Genomic DNA, 18,444 nt, shown 5'->3' on the forward strand with positions numbered 1-18,444 from the left:
GGTGCTCTGCTTTTTATCCCTCCAATATCTGCCATCTTGATCCAGATTGCTAGACCACCTCCTGTAGGCACAAACCAGGAAAAGTGAGGTAAATAACTTTATTAAAGAAACCATATTCCCAAGGAGGGAGGGCAGAGGTGCTTGGTGCCCCTGTGACAGCAGCTCTCCGGCACAGCTTTGCTTCTTTGAATCCATGTAAATTTTTTTGCTTTTACTTTGTGCTCCTGTTACTGCAGGGATGTCTGCAGATAGCCTGGTTACTTGAGAATAATTGCTTAAAGAAAAGAGAACTTCAGATTTGCCTTAGAAAAGTAGGAAGTAGCTCATAAAACAAGGCCTTTATCCATAAAAGCAGGCTAGGATAATTTTGTTACAATTCTGCTTGCTAAGACTGGATTCCTATTGAAATGCTGCAGAGGAATTTGTCACTGGTGGGGCTTAGTGTAATTTTCTCTGCTTAGAAGTAGCATTCAGTTCTGTGAAGATAATACCTGTCCTTTTAAACTGTTGTGGAACCTGAATGCTTCAAGTAATATCATACAAGTACTTTAACCTTGTTGAAGGTGCTATTTTCAGGGCCCTGTTAACATAGAATTGCTTTGTATTGTTCACTTGCACTTTCCTTTTTCATTCATTTCTCAAAAGCTGTGGTTGTGGGTATATGCATCCATTCATGAGTCCTCTAGCAATTGAGCAGGCAAGTTGGATTTGATTTTGTTTTTTGGCTTGCCAGGCTCTGCATATTTTGCCCTTTTAGTTAACACCAAAGTCTTTATCATTAATAAAATGTAAATGTTTGAAGGCTCCTCGGCAAAAATCTTTCCCCGGTGAGTAAATGCTCCCCTCCTAATATTATGGAGGACCAAGACTAAGTTAGCTACTGAATTGCACATTATCAATAATCCTGTTATTACTAAATCAGCTTTGTTAAAACTAAATTGAAGTCTAGTATGTGCAAAGCACTCCATGATTAGCACTAAAAATCAGTGAAGTTTTTAGTTTTGTCGGTTGTAACCAGGGCTTTCGCAGCGGATGTGCTTGAGGTTTGTGGCTCTTCTCAGTTCAGTGTTGCTTTAGCCTGAGGGCTGAGGTCTTCTCAGGTTAGTAAAATCTAGTGTGAGTGACTTGCATAGCTCTGTAAGAAGCAGTGGGTGTTCTGTGTAATAACTAGTGTTTCAGAATAATTAGTGACTGTTAATAGCACTATTCACTTTAAAGCTGTAACCCCTTAGGTGGGGATGGGTAAAAGGGAGGGGGAAAAATAAAGCAACTTATAAGACTTTAAGGACTTAGGAATACTAAATTGTACTTAATTTGAATATAGTTAATAGTAAGGATATAGATATTAACTTAAGGTGAAGAACGCTTATGCATAAAAGCAGTAGTTGACCCAACCAGCTTCAAAGCTGGTTGTGCCTTTTGCTATTTTACTTTAAATGTCTTGTAGTGCTAAATGCATCCTTTTGGCCTAATAAAACAACTCCTGAGAGGTGGGGTGGCATAAATAATGAAATCTTAATGGATATCACCCTGGTAAATCAGTGTACTAAATAAGCCCCATTAATGGCAAAGTGATTGCAAGATACCCAAACATGCTCTAATGCAGTGTTAGAGTGAAATTTTAAATGCAAGTAATGAAATACAATAGCATGATTTTAATAACCTTCGTTCTACTTAAAAGTAGCTGCTAATACGACATCCTGGTTGTATAAGGAGCAGCACTGCTGAGCTCCAAGGGGAGCAAAATTGATTGCTGGATGTAATGCAGGGCCTCGAGGTAAGAGCATACATTGGTGTGGTTCACTGTCTGCTCCTGTACACTGTATGGGATGTGACACCTCATGTGTTTCATAGGCAGACTTGGATATGCAGGCCTGTTCTTGAACAGTGCATCAGGGGATTTTTTTTCCCATCTCAGGAGAGATCTAGAACTGTGTTTCTCAGTCTTCAGGATTTCCCAGTCTTACTATCTTTTTGGGAAAAATATAAAATCTAGAAAACATGTTTCTGCCCCCAAAAGTAGAATATAAATCTATTTCCTTTTCTGTTGTGAGGCAGGGCATATTCTTACCATAGGTTCCTACATACTGGTCTCCAAATGAGCTTAGTTTTCTGTATCAGTCTTTCAAAATCTCTTCCTCCTTATTTCCACCAGTAGCCTTAGGGGCCACAAAGCTGTAGATGGATATTATGGAAGAAAATTAGCAGGGCTGCAATCTTCCTGGGAAACCTCCCCAGTCTGTCAGGGTTGTGGTGACATTAAGGATTTACTGTGTATCATTGTGAAACTAAAAATACCAAGAAGATGGTGTGTAGATCCTGAAGGGGAAATAATACAGCTTTGACTTGCAAAATACAAAATGTGGAAGGGAATTGCTGAAGCCCGTGTGCCACGATTGCATCCGTGCAATAAATACAAGCTTCCTATTAGAAGAGTGCCAATTACTCTGAAGTTTTGCAGGAAGGGAAGGGAGTGCAGGGATAAAACACTGAAACATGGGAGTTAGGTTAAGGGGAATTCTTTTCTTTTTCATTATTCATTTTGAGAGCTGAAGCTCTTAGCAGTAGGTGAACTCATACTGTGGTGACGGTTTCAAAACAAATTGCTAAGCCATGGCTTTGATTTGCGCTAAAGATGTGGCAGCGTGTTATGGAGTGACGCTTCCCAGGCCATCCATCAGTTTGAATTGTGCTCTAAAACAAATGTAGTTCCTCTCTCTGGTGAAATTAATGTGATCAAATACTACCCCAACCTCCTATTGGGGAAGAAATTGCTTTTGATACCGATTTCATCTTCATTCTGCAAACTGATTTATGTGCCTTAGTAAGTTAATAATGTAAGTAGTGTGGGTAATCCTTCTCGGAAAACAGCACCAGGCGGGCTGAAAATTCGAAGTTGCGGCCTCTCTTGGGGACTGGGTGGGCAGGAACAGATCTGGAAGTCTCTGTAGCTAGAAACCCTCTTGGTGCTCTTTTGTCAGGGCACAAATCTCCCTTTATGGCCCTTGTTTGCAGCCTTCCTGCAGTGCCTATGGCTCTTGAGGAGGGATGGAAGATCCCAGAGGGTCACACTGTCTCGCTGAGATACAGGTTTATGTTAGGGTTGACTGAGAAGCTTCTCCTAACAACAGGGATGCCCCCTCCCTAGTGTCTAGACTCTTCCTGTTAGAATCATTTGTTGTCCTCAGAATTTTTCATCCTCCTTTTTCCAATCTCCATCTTGAGGAGACACATCCTGTTTCCAGGTCATTACCCTGAAATATTGTGCTATTAATTGCCGGGAGCTTGGCTGAGATTGCTCTTCTGATCCACGTTCCTCTGTCGCCAAGTATTTCTCGGGTATTGCAGAAGTTTAAACTTCTCCATTTAGTTAGCAGTGCAACTTTGAGTACCCTTTTCATACCAAATTCCTGTACCAAATACTGCATTTGAGTAGGAGGCTCAGGTAGCATTGCTCACTGCCTCAGAACATAAAAGTGGAATTCCCAGGGTTGCTTGGAATATTGCTCTTCTGAAGAACGGATACCTTCTAACTAGCAAAAAGTCTCAACTATTGGTTTAAAAGCTGTGTTTAGTTGCAGAGCAGTTTACTGGAGAGAGGAAAATAGATCCAGATCTTTGGGAGAATAAAATACATAAAGCAAGAATGTGAATAGCTATGGAAATCACTAGCACTTCTTTTTCTAAAGTGACTTGTGTGTCTTCAGCTTGAATGATACCTGTTGTACCTTGGATGGAAAGTGATAGTTCCTTACTGGGCTTGTGGATTTCCTGGTTGTCAAAGATGCTAATGTTTATAATGCAAAGTTACAAAATACGAAAGTCTGGGTGGTTTCAGCCTCTCTGCTGCTTTTACCCATCCATGAGCTCTGCGTAAGCAGCTCGTGGTTAATGGATTATAACAAAACTTTGCCTTAAAATCCTCAAATCTGTAGTTTTCTGCTAGAAAAAGGTCTAGTGTTGTGGCACAAATAATTGCATATATGTCATTCCTTTGAGAAAAACATGCGCTTCTGTTGTTCAAGGTTATTAATTCAACCTGCTGCTTAGCAAGGCTTTAGGATAACACTGACTTATCTCTTGGTAAAAATGTGATCTATATATTTCTTGCAGCAGTAATCTATTGAGCAGGTCTCATTAGAAGATCATAACTATTTTATTTGGTCCTTATTTTCAGTTAATATTTTTCTCCAAGTTACTTTGTTGCATCTATCCAACAAATCACTTAATGCATTAAATCATACGGAAATAGTGAGGCTGTTTTGTACTGTAGGCTCTAAACACATTACTTCTTGGCAGCTTTATACCTTACCCTGGTTTTATTCTTTTTCTTACTGCAGTTGATGTTAGGTTTTTTGTTGTCCCAGTGGAAGATGCTCCATTTTAATCTCTATAAAATGAACACCAACTTTCTCAAGTGATCTTGACTTAAATGTCTGAGGCTTTTAACTAAACATAACCAAGTTATTGTGGCACTTCTGATGGGGGAACGAAGATCGTGAGAGTTGGTAAAATTGCAGATGGAAAATGTGGAAAATTTAGCTTCCAAAGTGGTGATTTGGTGTTCTGATATAAGCATACTCTTTATTTTAGCATTTATTATGTGAGCTGCCTGCTCTCAGCTTGAGTGCTTGCTCCCAAGTGAACACTGCAGCGTGATTTGGGTGAATATTACGGCATCATCAGGAATGGGGACAAATTTGGACAAAAACCAGCTAATATATTGTTTCTTTGGGCTCAGTATGTTTATGCAGCACTATAGCCAGCAATATGAAATGTTATAAAGTCTTTCTGGGCTCCAGAACAATTGCTGTAGGGTTCATTTTATTTTCTATTTTGACTGATTAAATAATAGTGGCAATGCTCTCTGTATCCATTCCATCCTACCCATGGAAAGCTGCAGTGTGGAAGGGAAACTCAAATAAAAGGCCACATTAGTGTCTCGCTGAAAATAACACTTGCAAATTTTCTTTGCATATGCAACAAATTCCTCCCTAGAGGAGAAATGGGAATAACAGGTTTGCGTTGTATGGAGACAAAATTTAAATGTGAAAAAGAGCTATTTTTCATATGAAAATCTATTCTTCTAAGCGGGAGAAGGTTGGAAAATTGACAGTGTCGGCTGGCTGTGTGTCATTTAAAACTTTAATTTTAAGCCTATTTGTTTTTAAAGGAATAAACAAAATGGTAATGCAGAGTTAGCTTTTGATATGTGTGCAAATGAATATCAAATCAGTGCTATTCAAATTCAATAGCTGGGAGAAGTGGAGGATACTATGCTAGGTTGCCATGAATTCGGGTAATAAAAGAGCTGAGCAGAGGATGTTGGAATAAACTGTATTTTGAGCCACCACTTGCTGACCTGGGAGATGACTGAATCCTGCATTGCTGATTTCTAAGCAATTGTATTCAAAGATGCTAAGATCTCCTTTAAAGCTGCATCCATTTTAAACTTAATTTATATTATAAATGTTATATATATATATATACACACATATAAATATATAAAACATTCATGTTGCCAGTTAATGCTGTAGTATCCTGAGCTATATGTTGTTTAATTGGTGGAAAAGTACACTTATATTGAACCTCTTACAGTGTAAGAGGGATAATCCAGCAATAAATGTGCAAAATGGTCCCAAGATTCTAGTTATTGGGCATTAATGGTTAATTAAAGGTGTGTGGTGGCATCTTTTGTTGCAAAAGCAATAGAAGCCAATAAGTATAATTTATTCTTGGTCTCCTCTGGCCGTTTATTCACTGGATGGGGGAACAGTTGAATAGAGCAGCAAGAATCCATAGAAAAGAAGGAACAGAAGGCAACTGTTCTCTGCTTCCCCTTTTTAAGTACAGGAATTTTCTTCTTTTTTGCTGTTTTTTTTGCTCAGAAATTGTTATGCTTCTGCATGCTCTGTTATGCACAAGTTGACCCTGAGAGTGTTGATCAGAAGATTGAATTTGCAGCTCTTGAAGAATACAACCATTTTCAGTAAAAGAAGCAGTGCTTCTTTCCTCTTAAAGGCTAGATTTACTCCTTAACCTTCAATTTTCTGAGCTATCAAAATGACTTTCTTCTGTAGCTTGCATGTGTTCCCAGGTGATACTTTAGCAGTAAGAATCTCTCCACTGTAATAATGTTTAGATTTGTAGCTTTGGTATCCTATTTGTCTCTGTACTGTTGTCTGTGTAACAGCGTATGGACTGTTTTTTAAAAGTTTGGATCTCCTAAAACTTGCCTGCTACTTGAAACTGGCTATAAATGCTTTTCTTTCAGGCTAGCTAAGTTTTGAGAATTTTTTTTCCTAGGGAAATTTAAAGGGACTGAATGAGTATTTTAGCTTTGCATCATATTTGGTTTAATTACCCTTCTAAGATCCACTTTTCCTCTTGAAAAATAACTTTTAAGATCTTGTAAGATCTGCTTGTGTGTTTTAGGCCCCATGCAAATATTTTTGCCTAATAAAGCATTTTGAGGAAAGGTATGAACAGGAAAAAAAAAAAAAAAAAGAGGTCTAGGAGGAAATGAGCCACATAGCAAGGATGTGTTAACTGTGTGGGTGCTGCTATGTAATAATTGCAATTTATTAGCTACTAGACCTGTTGCATTCTTATTTTGGAGCAAATAACTAACAACTGTGGCAGCTATTTGTGTTCTGTGCTACTTTAATGACACGTTTTATTATTACTTGACAGGATGCTGCGCCTCCGCCTCCTTCCCATTGCAGCAGGGCTGTCCGCCGTCTCCCGGCGCTACCATGGGACAACGCGTCACCCCGGGGCCAGGCGGAGGCTCGTGGTGGCAGCTTTCCTGGGGACAACGGCAGTGACGGCGAGCGCTAGGTTCCTGTGGCAGAGGTAATGTTGCTCTTATTTCTTGCCCAAGACCTCATGCTGCTTTGGTGCTTCAGAAAGTACCTGTGATTACGTTGAGGATCAGCTGCCAGGTGCAGGAATAGCTGCTGAATCTTCCCAAGGACCTTCTTGTAGTCAGAGAGGTGCAGGAAGGCTCAGGGCTCAAGAGCTGTAGGGGCAAGCTACCTTTCAGTGGTAAGACTGCTGCAGGCAAGATTTATCTATATGTATTTTAGACCCAGAGTCTATATGAGCATACCTTTTCATGAGTCACAAAGCTCCTTTCCATAGCTGTGAGGGGAAAGGCTGTATTTGTGTTTGCCTTAAACCCTTGCTGAACTCTGGGGCTGTGCCCTGTTTGTAATAAATCAAGGGATCCTTTCACTTGCCTTGAAACAGGAGAGCTACACGGCACCAGCAGCAGTGCTGGAGCCCAGGGCTGCAATTACAGAGTGTCTGTAGGTGAAGACATCTCTGGAAAACATGTTTTGTTTCCTTCCTGATATTTTGGAGGTGGCTTCTTGCTGGCTCACTTCACATCCGCCTCCTCCCCAGAGACCAGGTGAATTCTGTGAGCAGACTTAGGGTTTCTCATTTGTTCACTGCTAACCTGCTGTGTGGCTACAGGATGGTCAAGTCAGTAGAACATAATCTCCTTGGCAAAGCCCTCCCAAAGACACCCGGGTTAAGCTCTCCCTCTTGCAGAAGATTCACCTGAGCTTTTAAAAATAGCCAGACTTAGTTGTTAGCTTTATCAGAAGGTTGATTTCATCAGAAGGAAGATGCTTCCTGCACGGGAGAGCTGCTAATGGGATGCTGAGTGCTATGTCAATAGCGCAGGAAGGGAAACTCTTCTTGGCTCCTCTTTTGGCAGTACTTGGCTGGTCCTTAGAGGCTCCTCACTGTTGTCACCAGGTTTGACCTTGCTCAGCTGAGAGTACAGATAAAATCAAGTCAAGGAGATAAGCAGTACCTTTGCTGTGGGGTATCTGTGATCTCCTGAGCTCTAATCAATCTGCAGAGACTGATTTGAGCAATCTTGCACAGTCTTTTAATGCTAAGTAGGATTGCAAAGCCTTGGAGGTGTCCCTTATATTAGCTGTGAAGTTATCTGCCATGTACCTAACTGTAGGAAGGGGAAAAAAAGTACATTTAGGCTTATGATATTCATTCAACTGCTTGACTTGCAGCTGTTAGAGGAGGAACAAAACTGATGCGTGGTGCAGAAAATACTTCCTGTTGGCACTTGTAGAAGCTCTGAACAGATTTTCAAAAAAGCCCTCTAGTGCAGTGTTTAGCTAAATGAGGGATGAGGAACTGCAAGTTTTCTTTCACTTTTCATATAAACTAGGTGATTAGGGGAGTTTAAAAGAAGCCCAGGTGAATGCTGAATATTTGCAATGACATCCTGGGTTATTCAGTCATTTTGCAGCAAGCAGCGCTGCATATACTGAATTAGTTAGAAAAGGTAAATGACTATATAACACATCTGGCAAGGATTTGGGGATCAAAAAAAAGCCCTGTGTCGCAGAAAATGCATCCACTTAATGCCTGTATTTACTCTGGAGTCAGTGATTTTGGTTTTTTAAATGGGAGCCAGGTTCTTTAGGAAGATCTTTATATAAAGAGGCCTATGAGTGCAGTTACTGTACAGATGCCATACAGTGCTTGTCTTCCTTCAATTTCTTAAGCAAATGTGCTTTTGTTGTTACATGAAGCCTTGCTGTGCTGCACATTTAGTCTCCTGAGGGGTTCTGTGTTGCTTAGGTATCTCTCTTGACGATACAAAAAGTTCCCTCCCCTTTGGTCGTGGGTGATGCTCAGGAACAATGTGTGGCTGCTGATAATCTCCTTGACCTTGTGTGATCTCTTACTGAAGCTGAGGCCCTTCGTTGCCCTCTAAATAAGGAACTGTATGTACTACATACTTCTGTATGAAGTCGCCCTCTTCTCTTTTCCCATAATTCTTCTTCCTTAAAGTTATGGCATTAAAGATGGAATAGGACAAACTTAGGAGAGTTTGAAACCCTTATGCTTCTAGGGCTAGCGGAAATCTAGGTAAGTAGGAAATGATGCCCTATTAGAGGGATTATTTGTGCAAATACCCTAATTCTTGTCATTCAGCACAGAGGAAGCACTACCTCTCGCTTATGAAGAAAAGAGGAAAAGAGCAGCACTTTTTTCCCAGTTTTCACAGACCCAGATTTGTAGTTCTTAGAACCGAACGCCTTGGAAAAGGGATTAATGCAGTGATTATGTGAACTTATCCTATGTGAAGTTACTCCTTCCATTTAGTAGCGTGAGGAAAGACAGGGCATCCTCAGGTGGTGGCTCTGGCTCTCACAGAGAGCCTGAAAAGAGCATGTTTCAGACTGCTTCCACAGGAAACACTTTGAGGACCATCAGAAGCAAGAGCTGGGGTCAGGAAGCCTGCATAAGGGTACAGGGGCCAGTCAAGAGTTTAAAAGATGTTCTTTAAAAACCCCTGTGGTAGAGGGAAGCAAAGGTTTCTCCTCTGACCCCCCCTTAAAACTGGAAGTGTGTTGATGGGATCCATCACATTTAATCTACTTCTGTACAAGGAGTTCCTCACAGTACGTGCTGGGCTTCCTTCCCCTGTGAGCTATGGCTACGTGCTTTATATATTTAAAATAATTATACACAAGTAGCTAATGCTGTTCTGTTCTGCTGTGACAAACTGTACTTCACTAATGCAAATAACTGAGCTTAAACTAATGAATTCACAACTCAGAAGCTATAACTAACGCTCTGGGGTTTTTCATTTGGCAACAGAAGAGATTAAATATCTGGGCATTAATATAATAAACTGAATTGACTAATTAATTGAAATAAATCTTCATGCAATCATTGGTTAATCTAAATGAGGTGTTAATATATGAGAACTACTGAACCTTACAGTTTACTGCAAGCTTATTATTAAAATAAAATCCATTCTTGATAGTCTTGTGAATCTCATGGTCTGTGTCTGTAATTTCAGACCCTGAGTTGGTGCCTCACTAAATGGCCAAAGATTATTTTCTCTCTCTCGTGAACCATCCTGTCTGGTAGAATCTGTGGGTAGTGAACACCTGGAAGACCTTAAATCAGGAATTCTACCCTGAAACTTGTCACTAAATCGAGCCAGTATTGAGGGAAATCAATGCCTGAGCAGACTTGCACTCTCTAGGTGTTTCCCTTCCTGTGTGGAATGAGGCTGCTCATTTTCTGTGCTGGAAGCTGGTGCATATGGCTCCTGCTTCCTAAAGGTCTTAGTGTAGAATAGACTCAATGAAGAGATAAGAATGAAGAGGAGTTATGGTCAGCTTGGAGGTCCTGCACTGTGCATGACCTAGCCTGGGCTCAAGTAATGGCCTGAGTGATCTCCTTTTTGCTGAAAAAATCTGAGTTTTCAATACATCTTTACCTTTCTTTCCCTTTCTTCCTGGATTTTTCCTTGGGCCAACTGTCATCTCTGCTTGCTTTCCCAAAAGATTCTCTTGAGGAAACACCATTTCTTTCTAACCTTCCTCCCTCTGCTGACACAAAGAGCTTCTGCTTTTTCTCTTCCCTTTGCATGGGTTCTTTCCCTCAGAGCCCCTACAATTAATTTTGAAGCCTAGATCAGCCCTTAGCTAACTCTGTTTAAGAATGTATTACTTTTTCCATCGCAGTCTTGGGGACTTTAGAGTAATTTGCTTAGAATACATTTTTAATGATGAGATTGATGGAAATACTTTATGCCAGCTGAAATGGAGACACTTTTAATTTTTGTTCTAGTGAAATAAAGAAAATGACATAAATCCTTCAAGAAGGGAGAAGTGTGTTTTATAGCTATAGATATATTGAGTACTACTTGACCTGATATAGGAAATCTGAAAAATGTAGATATTTTCCTTGAGGCATTATTTTTATTTTGAGTTGTTTTTAATTCCCTTTCTCAAGGGTTGGAGAGGCGGCAGTTAAGGGACTGTGCATGAGGTTGCTGTGCCAAGGATTTTCTTCCAAGGCCTGGAGACACATATAGATCTATGAGTGGTGTCTTCAGAGAGCACTGTGTCCTTTCTGGTGGCTTTTGGCTTCGTATTATTTTTACCCGTGAACAGCAGGAGAAGGAAAGAAGCTGATGCCAGGGAAAGAGCCAAAGCCAAATTTGAGTCAGTTAGGAAAACATCGGAACTGCTCTGCAGGGGAGTCACCTTAAGTGAACTGCAAAGTTTAAAGCACAGGTATTTCCCTAAACCTCTAGGGTCATGGAATTTGATTAGCGAGTGTGTGTGCTCACCAAGTCTTATTTAAATGTTGCCTTGTGCAAATCCCGGATCTCATTTGCCTCGGAGCCTGCTGGAGGTGCCAGGAACTGCTTCCTGAAGCATCTGTCTCACTATGACTTTCCTTCTCCTATGGGGACTAAACTTCACATTTTCTATCTCATAAGCCAGAAAGTGTTTTGAACTCTTTAGGCTTTTAATGTCACTTGAAATTTATTTTTTTATCTGTTTTTTAAGCAATATGGATGCCCTCTGGTGGCCAAGTCATTGCCTACTGCTTGCTCTTTATCCCAAACAGCTATTAATCTGAGCTCACCTTGCCTGCCTGGCAACCAGCCTGTTGGCTGACCTCCAGGAGCTCTGTGGAAAGCAATACTTTTCCAAGAAGTTATCTGGGAGTGGAGCACGGGAAGAACTTCCTGGCTGACAAGGAAAGATGTCAAGTGTGTGATTAATACACTGCAAGTACTATCTGATTTTGATCAACTCTGGGCTTGGAAGGAGAATGCCTATGAAGTCATGAAGTGTTGCCCCTTTGGGATCAGGTCTTCTCCTGGTGTCTCCTTCCCCAAGATGCTCAGTTGACTCTCAGACTTGCTGGTGAGAGCTCTATGCTGTTTTTGAGTGATTAGCCCACAGGGTTGTCTGTTTCTAGACCAGGTTTCAGGGGAATTAAGAAATCTAAAGGCATCTTGTTCCCCTCACAACTTCCTGTAAAATAGTTGAAGGTTTTGTGTTTCTGCAGGAATCTAAAGCAGTAAGAACTTCACAATGCTTAAAGTCTTTGGTCAGAGACTTGGTTTCTTGAGGCAAGACTGCTTTTTTCTTCTTCCCCCATGTCTTGCTCCAAGTTCCTTGCTAGGTTAACTATTTTACATAATGCAGTCCTCAGTTGGCACTGCTTTACCTTTTAGCCATGCTCTCTTGTGTCCTCATGCCATCCTCAGGGGAAATGAAGATGAATTGAATAGCTCAGGCAAGCGAAGGCTCCTTGGGAAGTGCCCTGGCAGGGAAACTCCTGCTTTGTCCTGTGCACACAAGGAGGTTCACCAGTTTTATTGCCTCGCAGGCTGAGCCTGTAAGTCTGCAAAGTAAAAATGATGCTGGAATGATTAATGTTGTAACATGTCTTTACTTAATGGCTTGTTGAATAAAAGGGGATGCTTGGTCGAGGGAACAGATGTCAAAGAATTCATATGCCTTCACTGTCAGCTACCTGGGCTCTGGTGTTGGTCTCAAAACCTTTTGGCAATGCTTGAACTATAGGTGCATGTACATAGGTATAGGTTAAAACAGATGGAAAACTGTTTTGGATGGATAAACTCTTCATACAGAGGCTTGATTTCTCTGTCCTTACAGAGAAAATCCTTCTTCTCAAAGAACTCAGTTGAGCAAAGGAGGACTTAAACTCATAATTCATGTTGACCTATTTTCTGTAGTTGGCATTTGATGTTTATAACACACCCAGTAAGTTAATAGTGTTTTAGCCAGGGGTGGTGATTGCTGAAGGTGAAACAAGATATAATATGGACTATAACTTCCTGGAACTAACGTTTGTTTCTTATCTAATAGCCTAGCTTGAAGCAGTACTTGCATTTTGATGGGGAAGCTCACTTGATCTTGATTTTTTTTTTTTTTTTTTTTTTTTTGAAACTGTTTGGGCCAGAATATGGTAGGGAAACTGCTTGAATGCACCACAACATGGAAAACTATCTTTTTTTTCTCCTCTCCCCCACCTTGACCTCATCTCAGTGAATGCTAGTGCCTGCTTTCAGCTGCTGCTTTGTGTTGTTGTTACTTAAAGATCTCTAACTTGTTCTTCTGGTTGGCATTAAAACTATGATCAATTTGCTGCTTGGCCTGCTCTTTGTTAGTCCATAAAGAGTAAGCTCTGACTCCCAAACCCGTCCTACTAAATATTAAATTTTCTTCTTGGGTAGGATTTGGAGAGAAAAAGATGTTAAACCTGAAGCACTGTAATGCAGTATCCTAGGACGGCTGTCTCCGTGCCAGACAGAAGCAGTTTGACGTTGACATGATGTGAGATTCCTGTGCTTTATATAAAAGGTTTGCATTAGTTCTCTGGCCTGTGATGAATTGCCAGGAGTTACGTTGAGCTGATGAGCTACAAAGACATCAAGCTGCTTTTGGAGTTGTTAGCTTCTAGGACAACTGCAGCCTGTCACGTACACGTGGTCCTTGGTGGTGGTTCCTAGACGTTCCCCTTGGTATTTGGCTATGTTGGGTTGGCTTTGCTCACTTGTGCTTATCTTAGCAAGCTAGACTTGTCTCTGAAGCCTTACTGATAGATCCTAAGGGAGCCAGTGACTTTATCCTCTCGGTCATTAATAAAAGGCGGCATAAGGCCAGGAACTTGTTGGAGCTTGGGAGAAGCTCAGCCACTCGTTGATGATCAAATGCTTGTGTTTTGAAGCATATTATTACCTGTTTTTTAATCCATTGAATGTGTCATGTTGGTTTGCTTTTTATGGCTATAGTTTATTAATCACAATGTCATTTTATAGTAGCAAGTGAAATACCATATGGGAATTTATGTTCATTACACCAGTGCAATTGCCATTATCAATAACACGAGTAATCTCATCAAGAAGTGGCATCAGTTTAGCTTGACAAGACTCATTTTCTGCAAGCTCTTGTTGACTGTCACCAAATTCTTTACCCTCTTTTAATTAAAAAGCCTAGGTCTTGTTTGCTTAGTCTGATACCAGTCTCGGGCCATGTAACAGGTCTACGATTATACTGATTGCTCTGTTCTCAAATATTAATAACACTGAGTTAGGCTTATAGAATAGCAACAAATATTCAATAATGAATGATTTTTCTATACAGTCTCGGACAACTTTTAATAAAACTGAACCTCAGACTCTCAGAGAAACTTTCCCAGAGCTACAGGACAGAAAATCGACATCTCTAGTGTTGCTGTGGAACACAGGCCTTGGCTACCATGCGAGTGGAGAGTCTGTGTTGCCTTTTTGAGAGAAACAGCTTCCAGATGAGCAATTAATGTGTTTGAGAGCAACTTTCAATATCATAGGTAGCTATAACATTAACCTTGATTTAAAAAAAAAAAAAAAAAAAGTATATTCTTTGTCCCTTACCCATTTTGCACACTATTTTGCTATTAATTTCTTGGGAATACCTGCAGTTTTCCCTCCCCTTTCCATGCATGCCAGGTGTAACTGAGCTAGCCTGTACCCAGGCTAGAGGCAGAGCTGCAGCTCGGTGCTGCCTTCAAGCTCGCCCAAGGTGAGCCCTAAGCAGCATTTCCTGGCTTAAGAAATTAACAGTAATGGAGATGGATAGTTGACGAGGGCGTTAGGATGGCGTCAGCAGGATGTCTCCAGCATGTGTCACTAGGCTCAATGGCCTCCACAACGCAGTTGTTTTCTGCAAGCTGGCCGGGAGGTATCTCTACGGAGCAGTGCTCTGTTATCCCATCTAATCCTAGGTAGCTGGGAGGACAGACCTAAAGCCTTGTAGGTTCAGAGGCTTCCGAGCTGTCCCCTTCAAGAAGGCTGCAGCAGAGGTGCTCGTGTCTGTGAGGGAGCACAAGAAGTCCTCGCGCTAGCACTGCTGCCAAGGCAGGCTAGCTTGTGTCGAGGCCTGTCTGTCCAGACAGCTGTCCTGCTATTTTTAGAAATTCTCTAGTGATGGAGATGGCAGTAATGGAATAAACCCTCCCAGGCAGTTGATTGCAACGCTTTCCTGTGCTTAACATTAAAATGTTTGCGTGCGTGTGCATATACGTGCTGCTGCTTCACTTATAGCCATAAGCACCTCTGCTTCTTGTCTTGCCCCTGCTTGACCGAGACACGTAGTCCAGCAGCATTTTTAACGTAAGTTCTCTCTTTTTCTTTCCTTTTTCTCCATTTTGCCCCTCTTCAACCACTCCTGAATTGAATGCTTTCACTAGGATGTCTGCCTTTGCCACAGCAGCATATGCTGTTTGCTTATGATTTGCTTGCCATGCATAGTAACACAGAGGTGGTGCTGGCAGCATTGCAGCATCTTCTGTTGTAGGCTCCTACGTTGGGCTCCAGAGCTCTGGACATGCTCTATCCATTTGGAAAATGGTTTTTCTTGGTAAACAAGACTAAAATAGTGTGTGAAGCAGGTCAGGATTGATGTCAAGTCTTACTGGATTGAAACTTTGTTAGTGAGCTCTTGGTGATGTCTCTTTGAACACAATTTTCAGCCATGTTGGAATTTTCTGCAGTGGGAAGCTCTAGGTTTTGCCACATAGAAATGACTAGTGTTTATCTTGATGCAGTGAATGAGTTCCTCGTTCTGAATGGGAGGTTCTTTACTCTGCAAACACCAAGTGAGTCGTTCTGCTGAGGCTGAAAAGAGGTTGGAAAGCAAATACTGAAATCCCAGGAAGTTGTGGGCTCGAAGAGTAACAGTGATGCATGAGGATGTGGGAGCAGGAAAAGAGTCCACGAGCCAAAGAAAACACGTGGGTTCCTGTGTTTAGGCAAGTGTCCCATCTGCCAGGGAGAAGAGGAGCTCGGCTAAGGACACCTTGGAGTGTGACAAGGAGAGAGTGTCATGAAAGGCAGGTCACACTTGACCCTTGGCAACGCTGGAGTCCTTTTTTCTAAAGCTCATGGTCAAATCTTAGCAAATACATTCTGCAAGCTGCTGAGCTTGCTGCAATCTTAATTAAGTTGTCTAATAGGATGTAAGATAAGGCGTAGATGACTCGCATGCAATGAAACTGTGCTTAAAAAAAAACCCTCGAGATGTTCTGTCATGATGTTCCTTGACCTGCTTTAGGTTGTGGCTGAGATTCAGAGTTATTTCTTTAACTAATTGCTCATACTCATCTCCGGAATCTGTCTTAATTTGTGTGCTGCTGTTAGTGTTTGTCACAAATCGGTTCTGTTAATTTAAGTCGGTGTCAAATACTGTGAAAGATGAGGGAGGCAGCCAAGTACTAAGCTCTGTGAGGGATGACTGCCTGAAAAAATGGGCTGTGGATCCTCACCATTTTTGGTCAGTGTCTAATTGACCCAATTAAAAGAATTGCTGATGTGATGGAGCTGGGGATGAGACAGAAGAGAACTCCTGCCGCAAGTCCTCCCCATCCCTGGAGGCTGCTTGTTTTTATGGATGCTAAGTTCTACCAGACCCTTCCTTTTCAGTAGGAAAACCTGGAATTTGAAGGGACAAGCAGCACTTGGATCTCTCCAGAATGTTTGCAATGGACACCCATCTTGGCAGTAGAGCAAGACAGGTATTTTGGAGCAGAGAGCTTTTTCCAGCAGCCTTTTGCAACCTGCATTGCCAGGCTCCTTCACATGGCTACAGGCAAGTATCACAGCAGCAAAGCTCCCTGCTACAGGTAGGCTGACCTGTTTGGGCCGGCGCAGCTTGGCTGTGTAGATAAGCAATCGATTTTGAACTGTGTCTCGGTGACCTTCTCCTAAGAGATGCTCTTAGAGATCCTCAGGGCTGATTTCCTGCCTGCAGAGGGACTTCCCTCGTCAGCGCTAGTGTTGTCATCTCGGCTGGCAGCAGCTCGCTGCGGTTTTGGCTGCCGTTGTAGGGCAGTAACAATGTTGGGAGCACATGCCAGTGCTGATTAAAGGGAAGGGCCTTTCCCCATAAGGAGTGGCTGGCGTGTTGGACTCCATTTTTTGTATGAAAAAGCAAAGCTTTTTCATAAATCAATAGTATTTCATCATGATTCATTCTGCTCTTAAGTCTCCGCTGCAGGAGTTTGTTCTGGATAGTCTTGTTTTTCCTTCCTGTCAGTCCGTGGAAGGATTTGAGTTCATTAGCCCTTCCAAACCCATCCTGGGCTGCAATTGTTAGTGAATTATTGGGTGCTGGGGAGGAATGACTTGTATTCTTATTTGGTAGCATTTAAAAATAACCGAAGGAGTCCTGCCCTCGTATTCTTCTTGGAATATGACGTGCCAGGATTGCTGCGGAGCTTGTGTTGCAGGGAAGACGGACCCGGATTCTTCTTTATTAGCTTTATACACAGGGGCCGTGTTTATCAGCTGACTGATGGAATGAAATATGAAATCCTTTTGCTTAAAGCTTGCTTTAATGTTTTTTATTTGTCTTTTCCTCCTCCCTAATGCAGTCTTATAGGAGGAAAGTTGCAGTTACAAATAGTTGTTCTCTCAGCTACTGAGAATACCAAAATATGAAACTTAATCAGAAGACTCGTGGCAAATGTGCCCTCCCCAAATGTGTTTGCTGCAATTAGCCCCAAAAATTCACCAGCAATGCAAAATAGCCTAAACTTCAGACAGGCTGATTTGCTAGATCTTTTTTCCTCTTTTAAAGCACTCAGTTTCCTCAAGCCATTACTGCTGACATGCTTAGGATGTTGTATCTGTGAACAGGGAGGAGAAGGGGCACTTTGCCCTCCCCAGAGTGATATTTGGAGCTTGTGGATGAACAAATCCTACAGGCTGTTGGGTGAGGAATCAAACTCAGCCCCTCACCTGTTGGAGCCAAAAAGTAAATCAGTTGTGCTGGGGGGCTGCTCTTCTATCCGAATCCTACCTGCTGTGACAGCAAAGTGCATTTCCTGCAGTATCATATTTTTACTGGGGGATGTTAGGATTTAAAGCTTAAGCAGGAAAGCACACAATATTCCTTGGAGACCTCTGATTTTTTTTTTTTTTTATTTTTTGTTTTGCAGGCCTTCATGCTGAGCTGTAGCGATCACCTCATTTGTGGACAGCCTCATGGGGCGCTCTATATAGATGAGCTTTAGCACCCTTATAGCCAGAGCTGTGAAATCTCCTAAACTGGCGCTTTCCTCTTGCTGGTTGCAGGGCCTATGCGGAAGACTCCTCTGTAAAGCACAGCCCAAGGGCAGAAGCGGGCGAGAAGGTGAAGCATGAGGAAGAGGAGAGCAGCAGGAAGGCTGTAGCCGCAGGCGGCGAGGAGGCGCAGCCAGAAGGCAGGAAGAAGAAGCGCTCGGGCTTCAGGGACCGCAAGGTAGGAATCCCTGCCCCGTTATATGGCCACAAGGGCACTGCAGCAAAAAGGAGAATATCTGCACAGAACTTCATGGGAGTGCATATTCCATGCTTGCCTTCTCTAAAGAAACCTTGCAGTTCTGGGAATCTACTGTCCTAGCTTCCTCCTGTGGAAGGAAGGGTGGTAGGAAAAGTATTTTTAATTCCATTTCCCTTAATTCCATGTAACTTAGTTGTTGGAATGCAACTTTTCTCCCTCATCCTGGTAGACCGTGTTTCTCTCTAAGCCTCTGCCTACTTAATTTTCGTATCAGACAGGTCTTTGGAGGAGGAAAGCTTGAGCAATCATTTGTATTGTC

General features: G+C 41.9%; 1 protein-coding gene across 2 annotated transcripts in view; it reads left to right on the forward strand.

Annotated features, from left to right (window-relative positions):
* The window catches only part of MICU1 (mitochondrial calcium uptake 1), a 65,680-nt gene that overhangs the window by 4,667 nt on the left and 42,569 nt on the right, over positions 1 to 18,444 (forward strand). For both annotated transcript variants that reach the window (XM_088525325.1, XM_088525320.1), the window contains exons 2-3: positions 6,692 to 6,855; positions 17,939 to 18,104. In XM_088525325.1, coding sequence (XP_088381451.1) covers positions 6,695 to 6,855; positions 17,939 to 18,104 — 327 coding nt within the window. In that variant the 5' untranslated portion in view covers positions 6,692 to 6,694. The remainder of the gene's footprint in view (positions 1 to 6,691; positions 6,856 to 17,938; positions 18,105 to 18,444) is intronic.

This window comes from Tinamus guttatus, unplaced genomic scaffold, assembly GCF_059628265.1.
Source record: "Tinamus guttatus ecotype Peru unplaced genomic scaffold, ASM5962826v1 Tinamus_guttatus_pri_ptg000023l, whole genome shotgun sequence".
NCBI classification, from domain to species: Eukaryota; Metazoa; Chordata; class Aves; order Tinamiformes; family Tinamidae; genus Tinamus; species Tinamus guttatus.